Source organism: Vanellus vanellus (genome assembly GCF_965231255.1).
Source record: "Vanellus vanellus genome assembly, chromosome: 9".
NCBI lineage: Eukaryota > Metazoa > Chordata > Aves > Charadriiformes > Charadriidae > Vanellus > Vanellus vanellus.
In genome coordinates, this window is record NC_138914.1 from 2608533 (window position 1) to 2626843 (window position 18311).

The 18311-nt window shown below is 48.3% G+C and overlaps 1 protein-coding gene across 1 annotated transcript in view; it reads right to left on the minus strand.

The window, feature by feature from the left end:
• ADAMTS9 (ADAM metallopeptidase with thrombospondin type 1 motif 9) overlaps positions 1-18311 on the minus strand; it is an 85142-nt gene that overhangs the window by 21015 nt on the left and 45816 nt on the right. Inside the window, 6 exon segments of the mRNA XM_082487998.1 lie at positions 1254-1421; positions 15325-15501; positions 16092-16253; positions 16917-17201; positions 17397-17564; positions 17711-17815. Coding sequence (XP_082344124.1) covers positions 1254-1421; positions 15325-15501; positions 16092-16253; positions 16917-17201; positions 17397-17564; positions 17711-17815 — 1065 coding nt within the window.

An 18311-nucleotide genomic window follows, 5' to 3' on the forward strand; every position in this document is an offset into this window, starting at 1 on the left:
GTTTACAATTATTAGCTGTAAAAAATTGCTTTCAGGAGCAGTCGCTTTAAATAAGGCGCAAATCAGATATGACAAGACTATCTAATGGCCTGGCGTTTCTTTTCAGCCCGGCTTCCCGTATAAAATTGAGGGTTCAGCCCTGCAGGCAATAAAGGTAAAAATATTGATTTAATTTCCAAAATGGGAGCAGTACTGGGCGTTTCACAGGGCTATGCAGGGCTACCTGGGCGCTCCCAGCCATCCTTCGGGTAAAGGGCCCCGACCTCAGCACCTTTAAACACGTAATGGCAAATACTGCTATCCTACTAATCCAAAGGGAAGCATTAAAAAAAAAATAAAAATGCAAGTCTGAAAACAATCATAGATCATCAATGGGTTTATTGTCTTTTTTAATAGTCGACATTAAACAAGAGTGTGCTGTCCTGCTCCTAAGAGTTGCATGGGTGCCTGTAGCAATGTTAATGGTTTATCTTTCAGGGAACCCGCACACAGTGCGAGTCGGTGTTTTGTACCTTAATTTGGACGACAGACCGCAAGAGAACACGATGTTTTACAAGTAACAGTTCATTTAGTCTGGGATTTTCGACAATTCTGCTGATTAGCACACTAATGAGGTAGAGGGAAAAGCGAGGTTCAGAGATAAAAATTTGATGCGGCAGATTCAAGGTGATGACAAAGACATTATTTTCAGGAAAACAAGGATTCAAGCTATGCTTTCAGCAAACAAGATGCTTAATAACTCCAAGCACTTTCACATTTCCAGCAGCCTCTGCTCTATGCATCAGTGTCTGACTTTTTAATGAAGCAAAATTAACTGATGAGCTTGTTAAGAAACAAAAGGTAGCGAAAAGCATTTTTAATCAACAGCTCGGATTGTTCTTTAGGCTTTCTCAGGAAGCTGATAATAAAATTAATTTCAGATTTTGCAAAACTAAGGAAGATTGTGCCTGGGATGTGACGTATTTAAATAATAACAATATTGAAAACATGAATAAATTGCAGATTCTCTTCAATCTTATATACTAAGGAATGTGCTTTCCGTCAGATACTAAAAGCGAGTTGCCATGTTTTCAGCTGGTACGAATCAGTGCTGCTCCGGGAAGCTGCACTGTTTTCCGCCACCTGAGGACCTGGCCCAAAACTTTTACCCTGGATGAATTCAAGAGGGCAGAAGTGATGGGAAAACCAGCTTCTAGCCAATTGGATGGAGGAAGAAGATCAAAGGGTGCAAAAGGGTATACAACGCGTCTCACCTGTCCCCAATCTCCTGCTTTCCACTTCGGACATCTGCCCCCTCTGCATTTCTTTTGCACATTGGGCTTAGCAAGGTGCTTGCAATAATCTTCTTCTACATGCCTCCCTTCCTTTGACAAACAGTACACATTGCGGTGCTTTTGGCCCCTTCCACAGGAGACAGAACACTGTAAATATAAAGTAACAACAGATCAGCTTTCACGCAGGGCCATCTGCACGGTTATACACGGGCCATGGCTACCCCGGGCATTTTCTTTTAACTGGCCCAAAAGGCACATCCCCAGGGCTCCGACAGCCGACGCAGAGCCTGAGGGGGAGAGGGAAGGGCAGAATCCAACCGCTGGAAACGTTCCCATTTGCACTTAATATTGCACGATACTCTTGGACGAAGCCCCCCCCTTCCCCCCCCCCCCCCCCAAAATGCCAATATCAAAACAGAGAAAGCAGCTGACATTCGGCAGGGGTAACAGGCTGGATTCCTGGCATTGCTCCACTGGTTTCAAAGGAGCAGACCCACCTTACAGGGATCAAGGCAGGAGCCCTCAGTATCTACTTAGAAGAACTTGAAAGGAACCATTTCCATTTACCTCGGTACAAAGGGAGGTCAAATGTTGGTAAATCAGGAGAGTAAAGCGCTATATACACCTTCACAGAGGGAAATAACGGCACAAGGGAGAAGGCAGAAGAGAAAAATGCAGTCCGTGTCCTCGGTGTTAAAGCTCACGTTTGTTTTACCAGTGCAGACCGATTTACTTTTTTTTTTTTTTTTTTTTTTTTAACTAAACAGACTGAAACCAGGACATGCTCATCCTTAAGATTTATGCATTTTGAAAACAACTCAGAAGGTGGCAAGAAGGCAGAGCCTGAAGAATCAAAGCAAAAAGCAAATCAGCAGGTATGTTAGCTGGAAGCTTTGTAGTGAAGCAACTAATTTCAACCTCCCTCTGCAGGTTCACTGAACTTTTTCAAATGTGACCACTTCTGGCATGCAAACCCCAAGCAACTTCACTTTGATTTCAGATTAGTCTCCTCCAAAAGATTTAGGAATCAAAGGGCTTTGGAATCACGACAAGAATTTAATATGACAGTTTCGTGTAGAACAAGCCTCTTACTCAGCATGATGCACCCAGAGACTCAGCTTCAATTTCTTCATTACATGTTATGCAAGTCATTACATGCTATGTCACAAGCATCCTGGTTTAATCCTGGAGCACAAACACACTGGTTCGACCATCTCTCAATATAAAATGTTCTGCTTTCTTTTCACAGTGCAGCAAACACGCAGAGATGAGGCTTCTTCCTTCATTTTGGAGCCACCCCATCAGTATATTTCCTAAGAAATAAAGCACAGCCCAAGCTCTTCCCAGTCTATGAATACATTTGAAACCTAAAAAACTACAATTTATATATGTAGCAGCTCTGGAAGATCCATTAGAATAGAAATTGGCGTATGCATTGACAGCTGTGATTATTTTAAATTACAGCACTACTTCCAACTCACTCAGCCCCTATGGTGTTAAGAGGCACACAAAGAACCAGCCGGAGAGCAGTAACTTGCTCCGAAATGGAAAAGTTCAGACCGACGTGGGGAGGAATGGACGCAACTCATAAGATCGGATGTTGCCGCTTAAAAGCTTCGTATAAGCGATGTGCCCAAAAAGGCTGCTTTCCTGCTGCAAGACCACGGCAGGTTGACAAAAGGTAGCTGAGGTCCCTTGTGATCAATAGGGCTTAAGGGCCGCTAATGCAGCTCCTCTGCGAGAGGCAGGAAGCCAGGCGAGCCCGCAGCAGGGATGGCCGCCTCCGAGTTTTCCCGAGCCCGGCCCCAATTTCAAGATAGGCCCCAAACCCCAAAAAGCAACGTTCAGCCTTGCACTGAGGACCCGAAGAAAGGCTGTGCCTCGGTCTAAGGTAAGACTCTCCCGAGTTACCGAGATTCATGCACTTCACTTTTTTTTTCTTTAGTATCAACAGAAAAAGGATTGAGTTAATGTTATCCTATTTTTATAAGCCTTCACATTTCATCAGAAGTTCATTTTTTCATTCTTTCTACATCTCTCCCCAGGCAATGAACGTCAGCGGCAAGAAGGAAATGTCAAATCCTACCAAACCCGGTTGTAAAATTCTAATACTTTCATCCATTTACTATCTTTGGACTAAATGGCAACGCTCGTACTTTCGCAAAAATCCGAGTGCTCCTCAGTAAGTGCTCTCCATGCAGGTTGATGCCACTTTACTGTGACAGCCAAAGCTAAAGAGTAAATTCACAGGCTCGATGAGGACGCTTTCCTGCCCCACATCCCGAGCCAGTACAGCCACGTGCGTCTTTGCTCTAATTTCAAAACTACATTGGATCCGCTACTCATTCTAAAGGAGGAATAACCACATTGCACAACAGCGCGAGGACGTTTCTGGGGACCTGAAGTCGGTTGATCTCACAATAATGTATCTGATCTCACAACCACTATAGTGCTAGTCATTTCCGAAACTGTTATCCCCCTCCTACAAATTGCTTAACTTTGGCGTGGAGCCCTGTTCTGACATTTATCTTGCCATCCCATGATCAAAGAAGATGACTGCGTGCATACCTTGATGCACTCAGAGGTTGAGGTATAATTTGCCTAATTTTGTTAATACTTAAATGTAATTCCCAAGGTGCTGGAATTAATCATTTCTACGTCTGTCTTTAATATAAATCAAAGTTAGGCAGCTGTGCGTTTTTAGATCTAAACCACCCATTTGCTTTCATGCACATGTGAGTTATGATCTCATTTGCACTGACAGAAAAGAGAGGTTGAATAATCTCATGTAACCGAGTATCAGAGACTGAAAATTCCTTTGCAAAGCGCCTACTTCGTAACTGCCTTCTAATTCGTCTCAGGTATTTCCAACTTTCATTTGGCGCGTAGATTGTGAGCATATGTGAGCCACATGCAGAAAATAATTCAATAGTGGGTTTCACCTCAACGCCACGTGACTTAGGGAAGCAATACACCTGGCTGCTGCCATCAGCCTCATCATTTATTTCGGGCCCTGGAGAAACTGCATGTCATTAGCAGGACTCTTCGTCGCCGCAAACGCTGCCGCCCGCTTACAGTACCTACCCACAACAGTGCCACAGTGAGGTAAGCTTTGACCTCGCCGTCCTTAAAACATGTGAGCAGCACAGACAAAAATCACTCCTTTCATATTTCTCTTTCTTTTTCTTTATTTCTTTCCTATCCCCCACCCTGCCGTAGAAAACACTTCCAAGCACTGGGGATGGAGGGGTGGCTTTCTGCGGAACAGCAGCCTCATCCAAGGCTCTGTGAAGTCAACAGAAAGATTTCTACTGCTTTTAATTGCCTCTGGACCCAGCCCCGAAGGTGTAGCCAAGGTATTGTATTGACTTTTTTCACTCACCAGCTTCCTACAGTCGAGAATCACGGGCACTTCTGCGTGCCCGCGGTCTGCCCGCCTCCGCCTCCCCTCAAGTGCTTGAAAACGTTGCTCCGAAATGCTGTCTCCAGCCTGCGGTAGAGGCACGGCCACAAATAGCACCCCTGGGTGAACCCGGGAGGGCAGCCAGGCATGGAGGATGGTGTGAAAACAACACATTGTGGTGTTTCTTAAAAAAAACCAAGGCGATTGTGGCACATAAAATAGTAGAGAAGTACTATTTCAAAAATCAGCTATAGCCATTACGCTAAAGGCTCTAGTAAACCTTCCTCTTGTTACTATCTTTATTATCTCCTACAACCACCGCAGTCGCACCTGGTGCTTTACCCAGAGAATAAGAACAAAAGGACTTTCCCGATGGCATTAGGATCAAAGCATTTGAGCACAGATTTAAGGGTATTATGGTTATTGCATGATTAGTTTTGTCAACATGCCAACAACCGGGGATTGGCATGCTGCTGATTTTTTCTAATAAATATACTGCCTAGCTTAAATAAATGCAAGGAAAAAAAGTTCAAATAAATACAACAAAAATATTTCCATATCAACTGTTTCCAGAAAGGTCAGCACACGATGCTAAATCTCTCCTGCAATGCCTCGCTCTGCTCCAGCGCCGCGGCAAGCTTGTGTTTTTGTTTCCACAGAAATTTGTTTTCTGTTTCAGAGTTCGGGGAATGACGAAGATCATTCTGTTTTACCAAGAACGCGCAAAGTACTTTAAACTAACCCTTGCTGCGTCGCCTACTGCGGCATTCTGGAAGGTGAGGGGACACCTCGTTCCTTAAGAGCTCTCTAACGTAGGAAGGCTGCTACTTGATTCACCGGGCTGGTAGCAGGTAAAAAGTAGAACACGTACCCCAAAAGCTCTTAAAAATTTGTATAAGATATCTGGCTGCTTGGGCCCGGGTTCTGACCCCCCTGCGGGAGGCTGTGACTTCCTCTTCTGCCCCCGGGAGCTGTGTCACGGCCGTGCCGCTGCCAGGCTGGGGGCTGGCAACAAGCTCGGGCTGGCACGGCAAGGACTCAGTAGCCCTGGGCACAAATAAGCAAATCTTGGTGAAAAGAAAGAGGCAGCACCCAGCAGTCCAGAGCTACGGAGCGGCTCTACTTCTCCTTAACTTTCTGCACCGAACAGGCAGATCAACACGGTGCAGAAAAGCCAACCACCAGCCAGAATGTGAGGGCATTCTCCCCCGAAAGTGAAACGTTTCAGAAAATGCTGTCAGACCGCTTTTCCAGGCCCTCCGTGCATCAGCCGACGATTTGGGAGGTATCTGAGATAATGAATGCAAGCTGCGGTGATCACCAAATGAATTCCGAGAGATAGGTATGCTCCGATAGCTCACCAAGGGCAGGGCTAGAGGCTGGGAAGCATTAGACTGAAAACGGCTTTATCAGATTCCGCCAGGAGCAACTTTGCGGAGGAAATTAAAATCAATCCTTGTAGGTTTAGATTTCCACACATTAAGGATTATGGGGAAAGCAAGCTCTCTTAAGTAAGCCCTCGTTCATCCTTTCCAACAATCTGAGCTGAAACATGTGCTAGATGAAACAAAACAGAGAAACGACGGAGCCCCGCAATGCTTTGCGCACCCTTCCCGTGAGGGACCGTGCTCCTGGACGTCAGCAAACATCTCCAGCTACAAGCAGAGCCCCACCACGCACCCTCCGAGTTACGCTTCAGCACCCTCTTAACCCACGTCAGCTCTTGCTATAACTCCCGCTGCCGCTATCGGATGCTGGTAACTCCGCAATCACAGCCCTGTGACTTCTGTACGTCCGAAGCTTCTCAAGCGCAAAGGACATGAGAAGACACACCGCCAAGAAAAGCCTGGATCGTTCCTCGCCAACTGAACCCCTCCTGGAAGGCTGAAAATGCCTGAGCCTTTGCCTGTTCTCCAGCAACAGAGGCTCTTTGGCATCCAAACTAACTTAATTAGCTTCACAACAGCAAGGCATTCTAGCAGGTAACTCCCTCAGCTTCAGCGAGACAAGCAACAGCGTTAAAACAAGGGCGCAGCTCCATGCTGCGGTTTCTGCAGTGGCCGCAGCGCTTGAGAAGACGTTTAGGAAATATTTGTTGCTGGTCTGAAACCCCGTTCTTCCACCGATCGGCTTTAGCGTGGTCCCACACCCGGCCGCGTCGGCACAGCGAGAAGTGCGTGGCCGTGGGGTGGGAGGGCGGTAGGCTGGGCAGGATTCCCCCCGCCGAGCTTCCCTTTCCTCTCCTGCAAAACTGTAAGAGGGAGCCATACCATAACACGCAGGGCATGTGGTCACGCTGATTTTAGCTGGGACAAAGCCAGAAAACACATCTGATTTTTGTACCTTTAAAAGGGGAGAGTGGTCTCTGCTTTCAAGGGGGGGCGACTAGACCAGAGCCCTGGGCGAAACACACCAAAGCACTGCCCTGCCGTCTGGGAGAGGCTTTAGAAACCCACTGTCCAGAAATCCCATGCGGAAACATGCCGAGGAGCCCTCCCGGAGCCCAGGGCAGCCCTCGGTGCGCACAAGAGCAGGCTTTGCCCCCGTGCCCCCCAGCAGCACCCGGGCATGGGCGAGAGGGGACGCCCGTGCCGGCTCCCAGCGCACTGCACGGGGGGTCTCCGTCCTCCGGCTGCTCTGCTCTCAGCTCTGCAGCACAGGCACACAGTTTCCCAAGTGATTATTTGCAAAAGGGAGAAATAAAACAATCCACTAAGGCTTCACCTTCCTGCTGCCAAACCAAGATGCAGATGATGTCTCATAACAGGTTAAAAAAAAAAAAAAAAACAAAAATAAAACCAAAAAAAGAGGAATTTTTGAAAGAAAAAGTTACAACTCGATGTGCTGCTGCAGCAGAGGGAAGAGACCGGTGTGTCTGGAGCCCATTCCTCTGTCACCACAGACCGCCCCAGAGGAAAGGATGCTCCTGGGCTCTTCCAAGTCCCGCAAGGTTTAAGGCCCTGAGCACTGAAGTCAATACAGTAATTTCCCCGAGCTGGGAAACCTCACGCGGTATGTAGGAGAAAAGCAGGTAACTGCAGCAGGAGGAGAAGCCACGCACCTCCTCTTCTGTGGTGTCCACCCAGTAAGTAGCACCTTCTCCCACTCTTTCCCCCCACCCTCTTGTTCCGTCCCGTACAAAGATTCACCGCGGGCAGAAACCAGCAGGGCCGCGAACACGCAAAACTACCTTAAAAGCGGCATCCCTGCCCTGCTCCACACCATTTAACCTGAACAACAAACAAGCAAAAGCCCCCAAATAGCCACCGCAGGTGTCTCCAGGGGGGGAGGCATTAGATGGCATTGCCTCAACTTAGGAGGAGACGTGTGAGCTACCCAAGGACGCCAGTACAATGGGATGTGGAAGGCACTGATGAAGCATATTTGTCATGCTGTGGTACTTTTAAGAAAGCAGCAAGCAGCCCAGACTAACTGACCCTTCATATTTTTAGCGAACAGTTGCATTATAATACCATGTAGAAGTTCCATTCAAAAATAGGACTCCTCCGTGTCGGATGGAGCGAAGCACAAAGCAAAGAGCTCTCCAAGGAACATCAGCCCTATTTCACAGGTGTGCATCGCACGGGGGGTTTGTGGGAGCACTGGGCTGCTTCTTGCTCCCTGGTTTTATAAAGAAAAATCTTGGCTTAATGCAGTAGGGATGAAATACTGTTTGTCAGCCTGCATACGGTCTGCGGCATCAGACAGATTTTCATCCGTGCTGCTGGCTCACCGGCCTCCCCTGTGAGCTAGCGAAAATTAAAACATGACTAGAGCATTAAGCGCCTTTGGAACAAGATTGACTACATCGTTTTTCCTTAATGACTGCACAAATCAGTCACCAGGAAAGTTAGAAACACAGTAAATGTCTTTGTGCTTAGTGCCCCTCATCGTCACACGTCCTCGTTTCTAAATGCTGCAATCCCTAGGATCTGAGCAACAGCAAATATTGCAGTGCGGGGTACGCAGTGGGAATACGGAATATGGGCAAAACCGCACGCAGACCTCCCAACGCCCCGCGCAGGGGTCTGCTTGAAGATGCTGAACCTCACAGCTCATCCTTGCAAGCGTGTTACTGCGCTAACGCACCTCCTCCTGCGGTCTAATGCGTATTTCAGTTACCGCACTCAAAGCCGGTGCTTTGGGAGACAAACATTCCCAACAATCGCCCTTTTATTTATTGCTTTATTTGTCCTGTGTGTGTGAGCGTGTGCATACACGCACACGTATAGGAGCTCTGCAGACTTTACGAAGCCAGCAGCCACGGACGGGCCAACTGCGACACGAAGGCTGAAGGCAGCCAGGGCTGAACAGCAGTCCCACCACTTGTTGAAGTTGAGGCCAACTGTGCACAGCTTAGAAAATGGCCATCTGATTGAGAAAGCGTGTAAGAGGGAAGGCGTAAAAGGGCAACCACAGAGGAGCACCAAATGCAGCCACACAGCCCCTGCACTTCTTTGGGAGGAGAAAGGCAAGTATTTTGCAGTAAGTTAGGAGAGAAGCATGGGTTGGACTATCACACGGTGAGAACCACCAGTGAATACTAATGGAGTTACCTGCTCTGACTGGGAAGGTGCACTGAGGAACTTGGGAACATCAGGGGGTGGGGGGAAAAGTTTCAAGATACAAGAAAATAACCTTCCTGAGTCCAACCACTGGTCCAGCTCGCTTCTGTCCTGGCAGTGGCAGTAGGAGAGGCTATGGAAGGAGAGCAGACGAGACCGGCCCTTTTCTGCAGCTCATTGCCCCGGCACGTCCCCACTTCCCCCGCATTCTGGCACTGCATTCGGGAGGTTAGAGGGGACGCTCCTGCCCAGTCCTTTTCCTTCTCCATCAGACTAAAAGACACTAGATTTAACCACCGGGTCAGATCGCGAGGGGTGCGGAGCCTAAGGCACGCCTGCAAGGGAGGACTGGGGATCGCGACAGCTGAGCATTGAAGTTGCAGGAAATCAGCGCTTTGCTGGATCAGCTCCTCGCAGGGCTGAAGTGCAGCTCAGCGTTAAGCACGCAGCGCCGCAGGGTGGTCCCTCACCTGCAGGGTAGCAGACGGGTGTCGATGGTTGTTTTCCTGCCCACGGAGCACCAACGCTAGCAAACAGGAGACAGCAGAACCGAGAGCAAAAGTATACCTATATAGTTCTCCTTACTTAAGGAGAAACAGGAGTGGCAACGAGAGATGTTTGGCGATGACAGGCACACAACAAAAATGGAAAGGAAAATAAAGATTGGAGATTTTAGAGTAGCAAAAGAGGAATAAAGTGATGTTCCTCTACCAGGCAGCTGGGTACCACTGGCCTCACCCACCTGTAACCAGCTTAGAGCCCCCAGCTGTGGCTCTGAGCCTGGGCAGGGACAGCGGGCACTGAGCTGAGAAAGAGCCGCAGGAGCATCCATCACCGCTGCCCCGGAGGAGCAACAGGCTGAAAATCTTCAAACGAAAACCCCAACTGCATTTACCCTCTGGGACCAGCTCTGAGAGGGCACGAGGCAGCGAATAGGTGGACGGTAAGAGAGCCGGCACGGCTCTGCCCACCCCAGCTATCACCCAGGGACGTGCAGTTTCGGAGGGCGGCTGAAGCTGGGCACTGCCGGTGGGATGCTCTGGGTGGGTGACACACAGCAGGGAGCACAGGGAAGGGCTGAAATGTGTCTGGTTTGCCTTTTTTTTTTTTTTTTTTTTAAACAAAAGCAAAGAGGTCTGCACTCTCAAAGGCCTTTTTCTGACTGGGGAACCAAAGCAGACAACTTCTTGCCTTTCATCAACACACCGAACCGGCAGTGCCTGGAGTCAGTCGGTCTGACTGCTCCTGGAGGGGAGACAGCCAGGCGCCCCAGAGGGACAGCAGCCTTGGCGGGCCAGCCTGAGCGCCCAGCGAACAGCCCCGACACACAGACAGCTTCCGACACACGGCTGGGGATACCCACGGGCTACCAAGTTCTCATTTTGGTCTGGATCAGCTTTAGTCAGTCCTCACTGAAGCATCTATTTCTATATGTTTTTCTAAAGGCGTGCAAGCCACCCAGTGCATCCCTCTGCCTGGGATGCGGGTGCTGGGACCGTACGTGCAGCCCTCCTCTGCTGCGGCAACATTTGTCCTTCCCCAACAGGCTCTCGCGGGAAGGATTGTTTTTATTAGTTTTCTGATAATACCTGGCACTACAGAGAAATACGGACTGGCTGTCGCAGTCTCGGAGCCTGAGCCAACATCTATGAATGAAGGACAGAAAAAGCAACGTGAATCACTGAGTGACTGGAGAGTTCAGCGTGCCTATCACTTCATTTTCAAAGATGGCTTTGTTATTGCAAAAACACGTGTAAAGACTCATACAGCAGCTCAGTAATGCTGCTGTCACAGCAAATTCATTTTCTGCAGAAGAGAGGAAGAGAACAGCAGAGTTATATACACTTGCAACCAAATCTGCCCCTGGTTATCGCTTCTGCCTTAGCAAGAGCTGACATCCTGCCTGCTAAGAGTATTATCAGAACAACGACATGGAGAATATTGCTGTTGAACAGCCTATTTTCAGCCAGCTTCACGGGGAGGGCATTTTATAAACAACGTGTTGGGGCTTTGACAGAATTAAATACAAATAACCTGCACTTTCCATTGACACCAGTTTTAAGATTAAAATTCCTGAGCGCCAGCTCCCTGACACGGGTGTTGGCCAGGCAGTTCTCCCGCTTCCCACCGAGTCCAGAGCCCCTTCCCCGCTACCCACATCCCTGCCTGCAGCCGAAGAGCCCTGCAAAGCCCTCAATGCCACCAGCTTCCAGCTCTGGCTAAGGGGATACGGCATCAATGTCCTAACCCAGACCTGAATTCACACGGACAGTAACGGGGTTGGGCGCTTAGCCAGTTAATATCCTAACTGTTTTACGCTAAGCTTCCAATTCTTCATTGTTAGATCAAAAGGCCCTCAAAGACTGCGATACCGGCATTACTGCCGCTTTGAGAAAGAGCTGGGAAGCACACACCGCCGTTTCGCGGGCACCGAGAGCTACACAACCACTGCGTTAGCAGCTACAGCTTTCGACACCCGAGAGCGATAAGTACTTCACAAAGATTACTTTTAAAATTATAATCTTTTTTAGGAAAAAAAAAAAACAAACAAAAAAAACCCCAAAAACCCCAACAAAACCCAACCACCAAACAAAAAACAAATCCAACCCCCCACCCGCCCATTCTCTACAGGTCAAATCCAAATGGTTACTGTGCCAGCGCAGTGAAGCTCAAATGTCTCACCCGACTGAACCAGGACACGGCGCTGTGAGACATAACAGTTTTACCTTATATCTGCGCCTGCTCCCTAACTCGGAAAGAACGACAAGCCCACCATAAGCGAATTCAGCATTATTCATAAATTCAGGATACAGCTGTATATTATGGTAAACTCTACAGCACCAAAATTTCACGGAGATTATTACAAGGAGCAGATCTGCTCTGTGAGAAGTGGGTTCAGTCTCGGGTGTTAAGTCAAGCGACGGATAATACTCTTTGTGAGCATCTCCCTCGTTCTGGAGAACATGGTGAGATTTCCTCTCGGTGTTCGAGAGGGCGTATGGAGATCTGCATTCATACCATAAGGCACTCAGAGGAGAAAAAACACTCTCTGTATCCTGGTGACAGTCTCTGCATGTTTTCTAAAGCGTTGTTTTAATAAAAAGGTCAGGTCTATCACATGGCGTACAAATTCTGCGGTGTTTAAATACATGTTCTTAAATAAGCAAGGAAATAAAAAGCGTCACCTCCTCTTAGTCCTCTTTGAACGTACATTATAATGACAAGGTATCTCACCAGTCTCCCGTTATAAAATTATCATTTACATACAGAATCTGTTTATTCATTTAATTATCTCTTTAAAACCTGGATTTAACCATCCAGATAAAAATCACTTGTTTACTCTATAAAATCCCAGTGGAATTTCGCCTGAGGACTGCGGGTTGGACTCTTCAGACTCTCTCAGCTTTAATTTGTACGCATTTCACAGCACTAATTTCACTGAAACTTGAGTAAAGCTAAGCCAATCGGCTGGCAAGAAATTAGTTATCCAAACTTCGTAATTCATACACTTTTAACTGTGTTTGTTTAATTATTGAGAACGACAGTTTCTGTTGGAGAACAAAGCAAGTAAAAGAAAAGCGAGTCAGAAGACGGAACGTTGCAGCACCATTTCCGAAAATTTAGTAAAAGATACCAAAACTAAGTATATGATCTTAATTTAGCAAAAGACTCAAGAAATCATTATACAAATTCATTTTATGATTACATTCTACTTGTCTTTAATTTTCACTGTTCAACATTAACATTAAACATCGTAAATGTATGCAATATTTATATAAAATTAAATAACAATATTGGAAAAATAAATACACTTTTACATAAATACATAAATCCATACCGCTGAAAAGTTTCAGCTAATACTATACTCTTGTTTCAAAAGTGACCAAAAAAATATGGTAGTGACACTCCATCCCAACAGATGAAGTATGTACAGCTACAGAATGATGTTTGCAACCGATGACAGAGCTAAAGCAAACCCAGGTGATACCACACTGAAGAAAAAAACAATTTGGATGTTACTACCTACAGTAGTAGCACGAGGTAGACATACAACGTGGAGTATTTCGCAGGAGGGACACGAGGCCCTGTTGACCCCAGAGACACAATTCAGTCTTCAAACAGCTCTGGGGTCCCCTACGTCAGAGCCAAAGGACACCTCTGTAAAAAGACCTGAAAAATCCCGTCGTTTTGAGGCTCCGCAGCCCCTTCCCCGGCGGGAGGCCGGGGGGCTGCCGGGAGGAGATGCCCCTCGCCCTCTGCCTGTTTGCTCGACATCCCGCCCCCTCCCAGGAGACCGAGCAAGGACAACCCACCAAGGGTAATAATACGACTTAAGTAGAGTCGAGGGAATTGTTCCTGGGTGGGGAAAAAAAAAAAATCCAACCCAAAACCCCACCGCAGACCAGAAGGCAGGACTGCGGCCTGCATTTCCAAGGGAGGGGCGCAGACGCGGCCCCGCAGCCCGCTCCTCGACGGCTGTGGAGAGGCTGAACGCTGAGCGACACCAAAACGCACCACAACTCTGGCCCACGCCTTCGGTTCTTGCCAACGGTCCGGCACAAAGGTTGGCAGCGGCTCCCAGCCGGTAACTCCGTGCGGGGAAGGCGCCGCGCGGGCTGCCGGCTCTGCTTAGCTCACCTCGCTCGTTTTTAGCACCAACTATATCAGCGCACAAGTGATCCATTAGCACCTCAAAGGAAATATTTCGTATCGCTGTCCCTTGTACTGGTGAAGCACCGTAGGAACACCAGTTCAGAAGTTTTATGGCTATTGCATCACTCACTGAGGTATGGTAAAAAAATATCGAAGGCGTCCGCGGCACTGAAAGCACCCGCAGAAACCAAACCAGAGCGCGGTTACATTTTAGCAAGATGACTTTTCAAACCATGACAATTACGGAAATCCGATGCATTACAAACAGGCCTCTCTTTTTTTTCTTTTCCTATAAAGTGCTTTTGAGTCAGATTAATTCTTTTTTTTTTTTTTTTCTTTTTTTTTTTGGTTTTAAATCGTCTTCAAACGCTTTTATATCAAAACACGCAACAAAGATCAACGTTTGTTTGCAGGCCGCTCCAAAACCGGCAGGGTCCGTGGTTTCCAGCGTGCCAGAAGCGCCCCAGGCGATGCTCGCCTTGGCACAGCGGGGCTCCGCGCGGAGCAGAAGGTGCTGCTCTGGGCAGGGAGAGTTTCAAAGCCGTGAGACCCAAAACCAGCATCCCAGCATCCCAGCCCCCCGGCTCAGGGCTGCTCCGCCATGGCAAAGCATCTCTGCAGCAGATTCCTCCAGCGGCAAAGGAGCAGCGTAAAACAACGCTGCTCCAAACGCTGCTTTGTTATTAGAAAACTCCCAGCGTTTTAAGCCTTCCACCGCCTTGCTGGTGCCTTGCTGACTTAACGGTATCTAGAGCAGCAGCTGGAGATCAGGCCAGGCAATAACTCTCCAGAACCAGAGCGCCGCAGGAGGACGGCTTACAGGTGCCTTTGCACAGTACAACACACTCATATTATATACACACGGGAACAGAAATAGAGCGTTCACACGGGTGTGAAGGCACACGTGTTTCTATATAGCTGTGTGCGGGGGCAGGTAGGGACACGCACACACGTCTGTACTCACTGGTACACACTTGGGATTTGATGCCATTTAGTACACGTTTTCCCCTGTCGTCTCGCTTCTGGCAGAGAACGCGTGACTGGTAAACCAGTAGGTGCACAGTGCAGTATTACCATTAAACGTCAGAACAATTTAACTTCAATGGAAATGTACTGCTTAAATGTCAGCTTTAAATCCATATGCAAAGAACTCAGTCAGAACCAAGACTCGTAATGCACAGCGCTCGCAGAGTGTAATAAAACGGACAAAGGTGGCTACTTAGCAGAAAGTGCCTTTTAAATTAAAGGACTCGAGCTCCCCTAATGTAAGCCCTTCCTGAACAGGTGTTATTCTGAATATATTGTCAATAATCCTCTTTAAGTGCAGCTTTAAGACACGAAGCATTAGCACCTTGGTTTGAAGCAAATTAAATCTGTTGCTATGGGATATCCACAAAACGGTTCACAAAGAGAAAGTTTATGGTCGTACCGAGCTCCAAGGACCAGCGCTCCAGGCAGCATCTCTAGGACAGTCCTGCACATTGCACTGCTCTCTGTCCGGCGGCTTGTCAAGGATTTCACAGCTCAGATCCGTAAACCTTTCTCCATTAGGGCGCTGGCACACCACCAGCCGCGTTCTTGTCCCTGCCCCGCATGGCTTCGTGCACTGGAAGTCAGCAGAGGACAGAGCAATCACCGTCTGGGCAGCGAAAATACTGCCGACCGCTCGCTCAAAGCACTAGCACCTCTCGAGACCCGACGGCTGTTTCTGTTCCCAACCAACCCACTCCGGCCAAATCCCCCCCCAAACGCTGCATGAGCCTCAGACGGGGCATCAGCCCCTTCAGCTTCTTGCTTCCCAAAGCCGTTCAATGCTGCTTCACAGGGATATCGCCAGACCCAATGCGATACTGGAGGTTAGCGTCTCTAATTGCTCGTCTCAGATGAATTTGCAGAACGGAGCAGTGTTTTTATTATGAGAAAAGGCCTTCAGTTAAACTAGACTTCTCAAAGAAAAAAAAAAATATCTCAATTTTTGTAGAATTTGCTTTTGCCTGGGAAGAAAATTTTCCCGTGACAAATGGAAAAGAAAACACCACCAAGCAGTTGCTAGGGTTCACTCATTTATCACAGGCTGCCTTTCACGCTCCAGTCTTTCTAATGAATGTCACTGCAATATCCCTCTCCCATTTTTCAACCACCTGCTAATGAAAGCCTTCCCCTGCGCAGGGAGCCCGGGATGAACGGTGCACTCACCTCTCCCCAGTTGCCATAAGCCCACTGAGGACAGGGGCCAGATTCGCACGATCTCTGCTCCACGGGTTTGCTTTTCTCATCGCAGTTATTTGCGGTGTATCCGTTTTCATCCTGGCACACCACGACCCGCCGCTGGAACCCCCCCGCACACGTGCTAGAGCACTGGAAGACACAATTGCCCACAGCTTCGTTGAGTCCAGGAATAATTTTGCGTTCCCAGCTCCTTCCCAGCGCCTTGCACCGTGGGAATGCACAGCTAAGAAATTTAATACAGCTAACAGGCACTATTAACTTCAAACCCCAGCTATTACTAATAGCAGGGCAATGACTTAGGTGTTGACTAAGCAAAGAAAATAACCACAAGCCTAGTCTTAAGCAGGTGAGTAATCCCCATCGCCCTTAATGCAGTGCTTGACATCCCATTTGTGCTTAAGTCCCTTTAGGGACTTCCATGATAAAGCGCTGCAAACTGGTTGGAGTGAGAGGAGCTGGCATCAAATCTCTGCTGTGCTTTGGCAACAGCTCCGCACAGCTGTAAATGTCCCGGGAGACGGCCAAGAAGCAGAGGTTGGCCTTTGCATCATGGAAAATGATGCCGGCGGCATTCTGCCTGGAGAGCCTCGGAGACAGGAGGTGTGAGAGGCTGAGAAGCGATGCCTGCGCCCTACTGCAACGCTCGCTCGTGTGAGCAGAGAGCAGAACGCGGGGAGAGAAGGGTCTCCCTTTCGCCTGAGTGGTGGTGTTAAGAAAAACCTGGATTAGCCCAGGGAGAATAAAAAAACCCAACAAAACCCAAAGCAGGAATAAGAAAATCAGGGCACTTACAGCACCCCAGGGGCCAATCCTCCACTGATTGCCTCCTGGTACGTGTGCACGGTTGCGGTTCGGGCTGCCTCCGGGGTGCAGTTTCAGGCGATGATCCGGATAGAGGAAAGGGTGGATGGGCCTGCCGTAGTCATGGCTGTTTGGATGACAAGGAGACATGGAGCAGTCTTGCTCGGTGGCAGGGAGGTCGTCTGGATCGCACTCGCTCCTATCCACCAGCTGGTCACTGTAATTGATGCAGATCACTTGTCGCGTTGCCTTACCTTGACCACAAGTCACCGAGCACTGCATTACAGTGGGAAAAGGAGACACAGTCACATTTCCAGCCTTGAAAATCAGGCAGACAGCTATTGCTAATAACGAACAGCAGAAAACCTTAATCTCCCCAGTTATAAAAGAGCAAGCGTGACAGATTAACGAAACACATTTCCAGCAACGAGGTCTATAAGGCTCTCCTGCAAGAGACGGCGCGATGCTTACAGAGCTCCACTCCAAGGCCTTCCACTGCCCGCAGGGCGTCACGGTGCACATTTCCGTGGCTGACGGCTTCGGCAGGTGGAAACAGGCTGACTCGTCGGCCACCGAGCCCTGGTCATCCCGACAGCTGACATATCTCATCCGGGTACCCTTCCCGCACGTTGCGGAGCACTGGGGAAGAGCAACAAGCACTCCACTAGAAAGTTTCCTGATTTATATTACTCAAGGGCTTTGGACAAGAAGTTGGTCAAACGCACTTAAAAATATCACGTTGTCTACTGTAAAATAATCCTGAAAGTATTACGATACACGCTTACCGGTGTCCAGGATCCAAATCTCCACTGAGTCCTGTGAATGCCTGATATGGATCTTTTGGCTTCGGGACTATTTGGATGGGGAGGACATGCTGCTATTTCACAGTCCTGTACATGAAATACATGAGGGAAAAGAAGGAAATAAAGAATTTGCAGATGTTTCAGTTAAACCACCTCCTCTTCAATGTAATTAGCAACCACCCACAACATCTTGAAAATCCGTGACCTGCACGCTTGTGCGTTGGCAGGCTTTCTCCTTGTGTCCTCTTGGTGAATCGGCAAAATTTGGTACCAATACCCCGAGGGCTTCCTAAGCAGAACCTCGGTGGACTTTTGACTTCTTTGGAACTCTACAGTAGGGATCCCCATAACCATGTGCCATCTCCATGCATTAGAACCAGATGGTTTTGAGGCAAAAGATGAAAGTTCATTAAGAGAGTTCTGGTACGAACTCAACTTTATCTCCCTTCAAAGCTCCCTTCCTTCAGCACGAGACCTACAGCCCACTTAATAAAGGTAACGCTGCTGAGCTGATTGCAGCCCTTTGATTCCCTCCAGCCCGGCAGACCACCTGTATCCATGTGCTGATCTCCACCACACGCTA